This window comes from Argentina silus (assembly GCF_951799395.1).
Source record: "Argentina silus genome assembly, chromosome: 1".
Classification (NCBI taxonomy): Eukaryota; Metazoa; Chordata; class Actinopteri; order Argentiniformes; family Argentinidae; genus Argentina; species Argentina silus.
This window is the reverse complement of record NC_139655.1, coordinates 4,798,361-4,810,389: the sequence shown is the minus strand read 5'-3', so window position 1 is coordinate 4,810,389 and position 12,029 is coordinate 4,798,361. Positions and strand designations below refer to the sequence as shown.

At 44.2% G+C, this 12,029-nt stretch overlaps 1 protein-coding gene across 1 annotated transcript in view; it reads left to right on the top strand.

Annotated features, from left to right (window-relative positions):
• Positions 1-11,425, top strand: part of ahrra (aryl-hydrocarbon receptor repressor a) — a 62,238-nt gene extending 50,813 nt beyond the window's left edge. Inside the window, exons 5-9 of the mRNA XM_083683355.1 lie at positions 1,536-1,625; positions 4,161-4,296; positions 4,835-4,968; positions 5,848-6,056; positions 9,540-11,425. Of these exons, the coding sequence (XP_083539481.1) occupies positions 1,536-1,625; positions 4,161-4,296; positions 4,835-4,968; positions 5,848-6,056; positions 9,540-10,644 (1,674 nt within the window). The 3' untranslated portion in view covers positions 10,645-11,425. The remainder of the gene's footprint in view (positions 1-1,535; positions 1,626-4,160; positions 4,297-4,834; positions 4,969-5,847; positions 6,057-9,539) is intronic.
• Positions 11,426-12,029: the final 604 nt, after the last annotated feature.

Genomic DNA, 12,029 nt, shown 5'->3' with positions numbered 1-12,029 from the left:
TTCTCAGCGCAGGGCAGAAACCACCACAATCTATCACAAACTAAATACTTAAAGCTTTGTTTTCTTGTCACAATTTTCGAATTTGTTATGTAACCGTATAAAAGCAATAATGCCTTCGAGGCCGTAATTTATCGTCAATATTGTCACTAGGTAAGAGTTTGGTGGAACTCCCCCTACCGTGACAATATATTATTTAAGTATGTCTTGTGGTTTCAGGTGAGCGAAGATGTCCTCCTAAAGTTCATAAAAGTGTTGTGTCACATGTTAAGAAAATGCATAAACAAGTAAGGGTGTCGGGGAAATAAGTGGCCCATTTGTAAAATTCGCCAGATGTAGAGAAATATACCAACTGTGTTTTATATTAACTGTGTGCCGTTAATGAGTGTGTGAGATGTTAATTAGCCATCTGTAACCGAGAATATGAAATGTGAATGTGTGCTAACATAAGTATTTTGTTATGTTTGATAACGTGAGAGAAGAGTTTTGTACAAGTTTTTATTAATGTGGGAGAATATATATATTATATATATATATTCTCCCACATTAATAAAAACTTACCTATATATATATATAGATTCTTCAAAGTAGCCACCTTTTGCTTTGATGATATATATATATATATAGATTCTTCAAAGTAGCCACCTTTTGCTTTGATGACAGCTTTGCACACTCTTGGCAAGGTGTGTCCAAACCTTTGACTGGTACTGTATATATAGTGATTATTGACCACACCAGTGTCCGTGAGTTAGCAGAACGAGGCCTGGTGATGATACAGGCAGCATGTCTGATGTGCCGTGTATGTCTTGTGATTTAAGAAAAGAAAGTGTTTTAAACTTCTACACGTTTGAAAGTCATCATCATTATTCAAGTGTGCAACATATGCATACTGCACATATAGAACTCACACGCAAATATATTTCAACATACTGTACTGTAGATTCCCAGAACACACACAGAGCACAGAGCACACACACATGTAAAACAGCAGCAGTAACAAGGCTATGATGGCCTATCCTACTCCTATCCAGCAGTGCAGCAGTACAGCCTGGGCTGACCTGGGGAGCCTCACTGTAAACTGGAGGTGACAGGGTCTGGCAGGAGCACAGCGCCAGTCACGCGATCGCCAGGGACTTGGACCCAGTACAAACACTGGGAAGTTCATACATTACAGTCTACGGAACCAACTCCTCCACTTCCACCCCTCCTCCTCCTCCTCAACCCTCCCTTCTTACCTCCCTCTCTCGCTCGCTCTCACCTCAGTTGTGGGGGGGGGACTGTTGTAGATGGGCTGTGTGAATCCTGTTTAATGAGCAAATGCAATATGCTGTTTGGGCCTATTGGAAAACCCCTGTGAGGGCTTTGCTCAATGTTATGTTGTCAGACGTTTGGGTGTTTCTTGGAAGGGCTATTGGAAGACACCCACTGTAAGGAAATATTAAAACTGGCCACTAAGCCGAGCCAAGCTCCAAAGCCAAGTGCCTCTTATGTTTATCATTGTGGATACAAATTGATGTTCTATCTCTTTTCCCCTCTAGTCCTTGATTGGATTTGCGCTGGTTGTGAGCAGTGATGGGATGGTCTTCTACGCCTCCTCTACCATCGTCGACTACTTGGGTTTCCATCAGGTAAAGTCACTAGTACATTCTTCAGTCTGAACATCTCACTCTCACACACTCACTCACTCCCTTACACTCACTCTCTCTATCTCGCCTCTCTCTTTCCTTCTCTCTCCTCTTAACTTTCCCTCTATCCTCCTCTTCCTCCTCCCCTCTGTATGCCTCAGTGGGCCTGTCAGATTATTTTGTCAGTGCAAAAAGCTCCCTGAACCCGTAACCAGAGGGGAGAGGCGACAGAGAGGTCAGCACTGCCACCGGCGCTTCAGCAAGGTTTTTGGGGGGTCAGGAGGTAGCGGCCGGGCCGGCTGTAAGCTGAGGCCGTGCTCCCGTTTCCTCTCAACTTGTTAATTATTGATGGAATCAACTGGGTATGCCTGTCCTCCCCTACTTAAATCATTTCCCCTCAAATCAATGAATAAAGTGTTTTACACTGCTACAGCCTGCCTGCTTCCCAGACAGAGCGGCCGCTTGAGCACGGGGGGAGATTATTCTGCTACAGCGCTCCCACTTGCCTTAGAAGGAGTCTGGTGCAATAACACCGCCATTGAAATGAAATAAAGACTGAAGTGGGCTGAATGGGGCCGCTGTAGTGGGTGCCAGAGGCTTTAGCCCTATGTCACTTCAGAGCTGTGAGTGCTCTGCTGTAGTGGGTGACACCCCAACGCTTACCAAGAGCCACAGAGCCACTGTTCCTTAGTCTGTTCTGTCCGTGGAAATATCGCAGTCAGATTCCTAACAAACATAATGTTCACGTGAACCTTTTTATATCAAATTTACCGCATGCTTCTCGTTCCTGGCTTACGGTCTGTTTCAGGGCACTATAAGATTTAGACTGTTAGAAGACTATGGTAATCACACCATCCTTTATTTTGCTATGTTTATTCTCTCCCATTAGTGTCAGTTTGAACCACCTACAGTAAGTTTATATTCCAACATAGTAGTGTTACGTTTCACAGTAGCCCATAAGCCAACTTTATAGATCTTATAGTATAGTATTCTTGTTTACTTTATTTATCAAAGTAGTCTTTCAGAGGGTTTGTAGACTGATGATAGAAGATTAACACACACAGACAGAGCATGTTATGGGCTTTATTTTGGTTAATTTGTGACTTAAACTGTCATTGGCATTATGTTTATGTTTATGTTTATTTGGGCGCATAACTGTGAGAAAATGTCGGATAGTACCACTTCAACCTTGACACCACATTCCAGGGACCCATTTTTAAGAACCCACAATTAACAAAGACATATACTGTAGCCCTAATGGAGACACACATAGTGTAGTTGCTAGGGACCGCACCACAAGAAAGCTTTGAAATGGTGCAGAAAACAGCATTGGCCCTTTGATCCTATTTGTTACGTTGTAATTACCCTTTGAAGATCAACACACAAGGGCCAGGGAAAATATCACTTATTCCTTTTTTTTTACGGGAGAATCTCACACAATAGTCACCCGATCTGTCTGCCGGTGGGAGCTGTGGTGGCGAGGCCATGCACTCTCTCGCCCGCTTGCTGGGAAGAATTGTTTTGCGAGGCAACTGTTCAAAAACCTTGCGTGTCTCCAGTGTGGAAATTATGGGGGGAAGGTTGAATATTTTAGTGGGAATCTGTCATTCCCTGACAGAAAGCAAAGCTATTGCTGGAAAGAGAGAGGCATTACGACTGTGGGCTGGGCTGTGAGGGGGGTTTTCAGCTGGGCTTGGCTGCGCTGCTCTTTGGGAGCTGGTGTCACGCGATGTTTGACAAACAAGGCTGCCCTCGCTGGCCCCTGTGGCCCCGGGACAGTAGAGAGAGACTGTAAATGCTGCCTGCAGCGGAGTCACTGTGAGGCTTTCTGTAGCAATCAGACCTTGAGGAATTTCAGCAGCAGCAGAATGAAGTACGAAGAAAGCTTCTGTTAGAATATCTAACACACAGTAGCATACTCTTTTAAAGCTGCTCTATTGCTCTGTGTGTAAGTTATTCACTACTATATCATACTTTAGTCATTCTAACAGTCATTTTCTGTGAGCAAACACATATCAGTACAGTATTTATAAATAAATATCTATATTATTTTTAATCACTTCATGTCATACACCTGATCCTAAAACACTGTGTCCAAACTTAAAGCCAAGGGACAGGCACCTAACCAGCCTGTCTTACCATCAGGGCCACCTAACCAGCCGGTCTTACCATCAGGGCCAACTGACTTGTTTGGGTCCATCACTTGTGGTGTCGGCCCAGATCCCTCAGTGTGTGAAACAGCAGCCTGACCCAGTGAAGCAAGACAGGGGTTAAGCGGGAGGGTACTGCTCTTTGCAAACATAATAGGCCAGACCTCTAAATCCCATCAATGCTTAATTTAGTGGGAGAGGTGGCGGTGGGTGGAAGCTTGGGGCTTTAATGGGCTGGGGGCCTTGATGATTTCACTCTGCTATTGCTATAAAGTACTACTGTTGGGTGGGCTGCTATTTTAGCCAAGTCTCTTGTAAAGGATAAATACATGAAAAACAATAAAAGTTTTCTGACTCTCTGCTTCTGTCTGTCCCCCCTTACCCCCAGACGGATGTGATGCACCAGAACGTATTTGACTACATCCATGTGGACGACCGGCAGGAGTTCAGAAGACAGCTCCACTGGGCCATGAACCCCCCACAGCATGGGGCCTCCCAGGACCACCATTTAGCTGCAGGAACTGGTGTGTAGATAATTACTAGCAACACAGAGGTGGGGGATCAGGCTGGGGGGAGGGGGGACGCCAACTCTGCCCAGCAACAGTGGGACTGAGCAAGCAAAATGAGGAGCACTGGCTGACTTTGCACCATGTTAGGGCCAAGGGTTTTTCCTCGCCATGTGACCTGACCAGGTAAAACTCAAGGCCATATTTATAGCCTAAAAGTACAGTAGGGTTTGGAGTTTAACCATCCTGTGCTCAGGAAAAACTTCTGGCCCTACACCAAGCATACAACAGCAAGTAATGTTAACTATGATGTGTAAGAACATGAATCCACAGATACAAGATGGTAATCCTCAGATGATGTGTGTACAAGAACAAATCCTTCTATTTGTTTATGAGAAAGTACTGTTATTCAATTCTCAACCAAGTCTTCAACCAAATGCCTTCCAAAAAAGCTTAGTGTTGACAAGTGGGGTGAATGTAAAGTGTATGAGAAGAGAGTTGCTGTTTTGGTGTTTGGTGTTTTTCTGATCTTCTGTCTTTGTCTCTTTCCTTACAGGTGAGGACTTTGTGGTGAGCAGCATGTTCCATTCTCAGGAGGCGGGGGGAGTTTCTCCAGAGTTCTCCTCCTTTCTCAATCGCTGTTTCATCTCCCGAGTGCGCTGCCTGCTGGACAGCACCTCTGGCTTCCTGGTGAGTGGTTGAACCCAGTGAACACTGCCATGCTCTGACAGGACAGCAGAGATGGGCAACTCCAGTCCTGGACAGCAGCAGTGGGTGCAGGCTTTTGTTCCAGCCCAACACTAAAACTGGTGCAATCTAAATGGAAGACCAGAGATAGTTGAATCAATAGTTTTAGATCTGGGCTGGGACAAAAGTATGCTCATTCTGGTTCTCCTGTTGCCCAGCCCTGTTCTAGAGAGAGACAACTGGGAGACTAAAATGTCCTATTTTGCGCAATAGTATTTTAATTGCGGTGAATGTAGCTATAAATAGGACGTCCCCATATCCCAGACATAGCAGGGGATTTGGTGCTTGGACAGAAATGTAGTTACAGCTACAGTCCACCTCCCATAGCTGTGACCAGCGTGGTTTGGACCTGTCAGTGGAAATGCATGAAGCCTGACGATAGGAAACCCAGTCCTTGGTTTGAACACTGTAAGGAAGGTCAGCAGAGTTCCTTCTGTCAGCGAGTCCATTCTGGTGCAGGCAGAGACAGCCTTATGATCATTTCACTGGGTTTGTTGTGACCAATCTTGGCTTTGCTTCCTCTCAGAAAAGAGAGACCAACAAATTTGTGCTTCAGTATCCAAAGTGCTAAGGCCTGTACATCTGTCAAGTTGTATCACAAGTCACTCACATGTGTCGTGTCGTATTGCTTAATGAATCACATCTCACCAGTGTGTTTATAGTGACTGTAGTTGTTTAAGGCTTTCAACCAACTGACATGCTTGTAAATGATGAGCTCTTGGCATACAGTAGACCACCAATAAGGCTTGCTAAGTACTCCGTCCTTCATTTACATTAATACTTAAAGATGAAATTCTAAATGTATTGTCCTCTCCCTCCCAGACCATGCAGTTCCAGGGCCGTCTCAAGTTCCTCCAAGGCCAGAAGAAGAAGTCGGGGTCTGGGGCTCTTATGCCCCCCCAGCTCGCACTGTTCTGCGTGGCAGTGCCCCTGCTGCTGCCCTCCATTACCGAGATGAAGATGAAGAGTGTGATGATGAGGGGCAAGCTCAAGGGCGGCAGGGGCGGCATGATCACTGCGTTAGAGCACGGGTAAGGACCTGGACACAGGGTTATATTTGATCCGAGACAAGGGGACATAAGAGATTAGAATGAATGCTTAAAAGAGAAGTTATAGCTTGAGAGCAGCCTTTTGCCATTCCTTTACTTCTCTGAGCAGCAGAATCAGTGTTGTTTTCATGGTGAGATGTGGGTCAGGGTTTGCATGGTCCAAGTATTTGGAGTGGGAACCAGGCAGGGCCAGCCAGAGGAGCAAGCCCAGTGCCCTAACTGGATTGAGCTCTGTCACCAAGGGCAACTGCTGCAATGTAGGGCCAATGGTTTAGCTACACTTCAAGGCCAATCACACACACACACACACACACACAAAATGTTCTGCAAGACAACGTGACATTGTAATTTACCAGACATTTTGAAAGAAAAAATATTATTAGAAGCATTATCAGAATATTCATTCAAAGCACCGCTTTCATGGAGGGCTTCTTTAGAGGTAGACCTAAGCAGAAAGTTTGGCTAAATTGGGGTGCTTAGTGGCATAGCACACTAATGCGCATACCACATAATCACAAGGTTCCTGGTTTGATTCCGACCCTCGACACGTCTTACATGTCATCCCTCCTGTCTCTCCCATTCTTCCTGTAAATCTCTACTGTCTCTATCCCAATAAAGCAGAAATGCCCTAAAAACATGTTTTAAAAAAAAGTTTGGCTAAATTAAAATGATAAGACTACCAGCAGGCCACCCCAACAGAGCTCCCCAGACAGCATACATGGATTGGATGGACGTCATCACCACATCTAAACTAGACTGAACAATTTCTGATGCACTCGCAATTTCTGATAGATGTAGCATGGAGATCAAGTAATACATCAGGAGAAGTGCGTGTTGAAACTATCTCCAGCTGCTCCGTTGCCGACCATCATACATCGGCACTACATATGCCAGCTCCCTTAGCAATGTTATTGTTTTTTCTTCTACAGAGGCACTCTGTTTATCCTACCATATGCCGATGTCGATTGCCAACATATTCTCTGTTACCCTGATATATTACCAATGCTCACTTCCTACTAAACTGCTAAAGCAACTCACTGATAGCTTCTTCAAAGCAAACATATGTAGGCTATCAAGCAAAATGTCAGCTATATAACCATATCATTATGCAATGGCTTTCCATAAAGAGCGATGCAGGATATTGCTCTCTTTACTCATATCTCATTGCACTGTGGTCAGTCTATCGAGACTGCAGTCCAGCGGAGCATGCACAACTGAGTTACAATGCTAACACCATACACCACAGTAGGCACAATCATTTACATTTATGGCATTTAGCAGACGCCTTTATCCAAAGCGACTTACAACAAATACATTTGTTTCAGTAAGTTAATCATCTATCCAACAGTCATCATAAGACAAAGTAATCAATGCTCACACCGGGGGCCATTGGCAGTCGTAATGCCTTTTTTTTCTTCTTTTTTTTTTACCTCACGTGTTGCCATGACACTCAAAAACAACAGGAGCTATGTAGTGCCGATGTATATAACCGATGGTCAGCAAACGAACAGCTGGAAATAGTTTCAAGACGCACTTTTCCTGATGTATTACCGACGGCGGCCCTCTGAGAAAAAGATCCCCATGCTTCGTCTATGCGACGTAAAATGCGACAGACATTTCTTGTACTTCTCGTACTATAGTTTAGATGTAGTAGCGACGTAAATCCGATCCATGTGTGCTGTTTGGGAAGTCAGTCCTATGGACAGATAAAATCAGAGGCTTGCCATGTATTGAAATTAAAATGACCCCGCCAAGCCACAGTTTGTAATAAAATCCTTCTTTCACTCACTCTGATTGTTCATCTGGTGCTTGTCTTCTTTGGCGGGCATAAAGCTTGCCAAATGTGCCTTCCAAAAAACCCCCCCCAAAAAACACACTTTTCAACTACTTGAAGGGTATACTATGAAGCGAGCCAACAGAGTTAGCTAGCTAACTAACTCCAACTCGGGATTTGGTCAAAGTTAACTCGCTAACTCCCTTTACTTGGTATTAAAAGACTTTGCAACAGAAATTTGGCAAGCTTGATACCCGTCAAAGGGGACAACCACCCGACGAACCATCAGTCAAAGGCCATCAGTGAAAGAAGGATTTTATTACAAACTGTGTATTGGCAGGGTAATTTTTATTTCAATACATGGCATAGCAAAGTCTCAGACCCTATCTGTTCATAGGACATAGAGGAGGACGCTATCCGGCTAATGGAAACCCTGACACACAGACACGTAGACACCCATCAAATGAGCTTTGGACGGCTCTCAATAATCAATAAGAAGAAGAAATGGATTTGGGGTTTTGCATGAGGACCTCCGTTTCATGGGTCATTACTGAATCAAAACGGCTTTGAGGGAAGAAGTTCAGTCCGAGGTCACTCAGTAGTCACAACAAGGGCCCTACTACCCCCTCTGCTGTCAACTGTGAACAGTGTGTGATATTTAGTCATGAGATCTCCTCTTTGTACTACCCAACCAACTATCTAAATCAACCCTTTGTACCCTTTGTCATGGACTAGCCCTGAATACCCCATTACTGTGCACACTTATCAGATAAGTAGGCCTACAGGTGGGTACTCATACATGATGATGTATGATATATGATTCAGATGTTGTACAAGTCATAAGAGATTAAGGTAATGTGAATGGATTGCTTTACTGAGTGCTCTGATATTCCCAATGAAAATGCTTCCCCCTAGTCTTTGATAGTGCCCCAAGTGATATTTTATACGTTTGTTGTCATTCTGATTAGAATGTTTTATGACACTAAATGGAGTTGCTTGTGTTCAGAGTCCATCCATTACACAGCCCACATGACTTATTGAGGGCACTAAAGTTGCTATTAAAGAGAGAGAGAGAGAGAGAGAGAGAGAGAGAGAGAGAGAGAGAGAGAGAGAGAGAGAGAGATTGTTTGTGAAGTTGAGAAATGAGGGATAGTCAATGCTGGCATCAACTGAGTTCAGAGATATTCAATAAGTGTTGGTCTCAGTACATTTGGTTCCTCAGCCCAGAATGTGACTTCAGCCCAGAATGTGTCATCCTTGGACCACAGCAGGGGTCTGAACTAAATGTCTATCTATTTATCACTGAACGCTACAGTTCAGAAATACAGTTCATGACAAGGGGGATAACATGAGTCAACTCCATTTTGCCTTTACATGGTTCTCTTGTAGTCCAACTTTTGTAGTCTAAGTCTAACTGTTTTTAATTCTAGGAATTTACAGTGAATTTAAAAAGTTGTCCACTTGTTGACTTTAACATGGAATGGACATGAAATACATCCACAGACGTATTATCACTCAGTTAAACAAGTCCTGTATTACTGTCAGGATTAAATATCCTGTCAGGAGTAGAAAATATGATGCAGAAGAATGTAATCTTTAGTTCGTGTAGCACAGAAAACTGTATGCCCCTGCTTTCAACTAACATTAACCAATATTATTTATCCCTCTTCCTCCTCCCCCTATCCCTGCAGTGAGAGAGAGGAGCACTTCAGGAGACACTCTATGAGTGGGGATATAGGCGACGTTGAGGACCCCATGCTCCTCAACTGTACCAACCCTGCAGGGGGCCAGCAGCGTAACCCCACCCCCTGGACCCCCCTCTCCAAAGACAGCCTCAAGTACAAGGCTGAGGTCTACTACAGCCAGGACGAACCTCTCAACTACTGCAAGTCCTCCATGGGAGCCCACAAAGGCCTCAGCCCAGGCCTGGATGGCGGCTGGCCACTGCGGCCCAGTTCCGGCCCCATACGAGGGGGACAGAGTGTCGGCTACGTCCCCTCTAACCGACAGGGCAAGGCCGGCCACTATGGCAAGCCCTACCGCATGTCCCCCAGCTGCAATGGAGGAAGAGCTGAAGTCTACATGCCCAAGCTGTACGGGAGCCTCCAGAGCCCTGATGTAGACAGCTACTGTGTGGAGGTCGTCAAGAGTGAAAATGGCTACGGGGAGTGCTATGATGGCCGCATGCTACCAGAGATGCCCATCAAGGTAGAGCAGGACTCCGACTCGGAGAACGGCTGTGACGCGTACGGCCGTCAGTGGACCTGCCGCGAGCCAGTGGACAGGCGCTATGGCAACGGCTACGACAGCCTCCAGATGAAGACGGAGGCTGATTATTACGACCAGTACTCTCCATGCCACCGTGGAAAAGCTGGCATCAGCCCGCCATACAACAACGGGCATTACCAGAACATGTGTGGCGTAGCCGGCGGTGGCGGAGGTCGGCCCTTGAAGTGCGTCATCAACAAAGACCCCACCCAGTTCAGCCCCCAGAGACTGTCCCACTCTGACCCCCTCTGTAGCAGCCAGAGTGTCAACTGCATGGGCAGCCCTGTGTACCCGGGCACCACGGTGGAGCACAAGGGCTACATGCAGCAGGACTACAAGATGGGTTATGAGTTCAAAGGTCAGGGTCTGATCCACGCAATCAAGCGGGAGCCCATGGACTCACCCCCGTGGTCGGACAATGGCCGTGACATGAGCCAAGCCATGGTTCACTCTCAGAGGAACATAATGCCCACCTGCGTGATGAACGCAGGCCAACACAAAGCCAACCCCTATGTTTATATGCAATAGATATCCTGCCCAGGCAGCCCCAGTATGTACAGTCCATCCTCACTTACCAGCATCACACATGGCAGAGGCTCAGGATATGGCTCAGGTTTAAAGACTAATGTTGAAATCATCTATGGAAAGAAATGGGAGATCCAACTTTGGGTCTTGTTTTTAGTGAATGGAAATTGTAGTTCATATCCTAAGCACTTTTTATATAGTGATGCAAATATTTTCTAGATCCACATTTTGTTTGTTTTTGTGTTGTGCACACCTGACTTTCTGTAGGCTGTTTGAAATGTGAGTACAGTATTTGTTTTACAGTAAATTCACTTAATTATAACTGAAGGTTGATCAGTTATGCCTAGTCTACTCATGCAGAAACGGTGATGACCTCATGAAATACTTTCTTTGTTGACAGACTTGACACATTTTACCTTTGCATGCTCAATTATTCAGGTTTTTTATAAAACAATTGAAGGATCTTGTCTGGAGATGGTACGCATAACAGTCAGTGAGTGTGCATGCATGTGCATGTGTGTTCAGTTGTGTGAGAAAGGAAGTCTTTTTAAGGTTTTGAGATATATGATTTTATCTTCTTTTAAGTCTATACACACAATCCACATTTTCTATTTTCTATTTTCTGTTATTTGTAATCACTCTTACTGAACAATATTGGCATCTCACACACAGTCTTACTCTGGCAAGACACACAACTTCCTAAGTGTCCTACACAAACCCCTAGGTTAACAATACACTACATGAAAGATAATCCAGCCTCTGAAGGAACATTAGAGAAGACAGGATCCTGAAGTTGTACAATGATTAAATCTGTACAATAATGTATGATAAACATATGCAGGATATGTATATATATATATATATATATATATATATATATATATATATATATATATACATATGTGTGTGTGTGTGTGTGTGTGTGTGTGTGTGTATATATATATATATATATATATAGATAGATATATATATAAAAATCAATTTCAGACTCAACCAATTATTTCATAACGTGAGAAGGGGATGTTTATTGGACTACGGTAGGTGGTTTTAGGAATTACATAAATGTTGTTTTATTATTTGATAATGAATGATTTGTCAATTACATTTTCTACAATTGAGCTGTACAATAATTCAGTGTCTCAATCTGTTGCAAAACCATTGCTTAATCTTTTGCGTCTGTTCATGTCAAATTGTTAAAATCACAAGTGACGTCAGAATTTCTGAGCTTTATTTACCATTTCTATGACAGTAGTACATCCTCTAGCCACTCTACCATCAATCAGCCCCATGTCTTGGTGATGACTATGAGTAAAACTGCTGTTAGCCAGTGATGTTGCACTACTCTTAACAGGATCATTCATTTAACAGGCCTCCCTAACTAGACATGA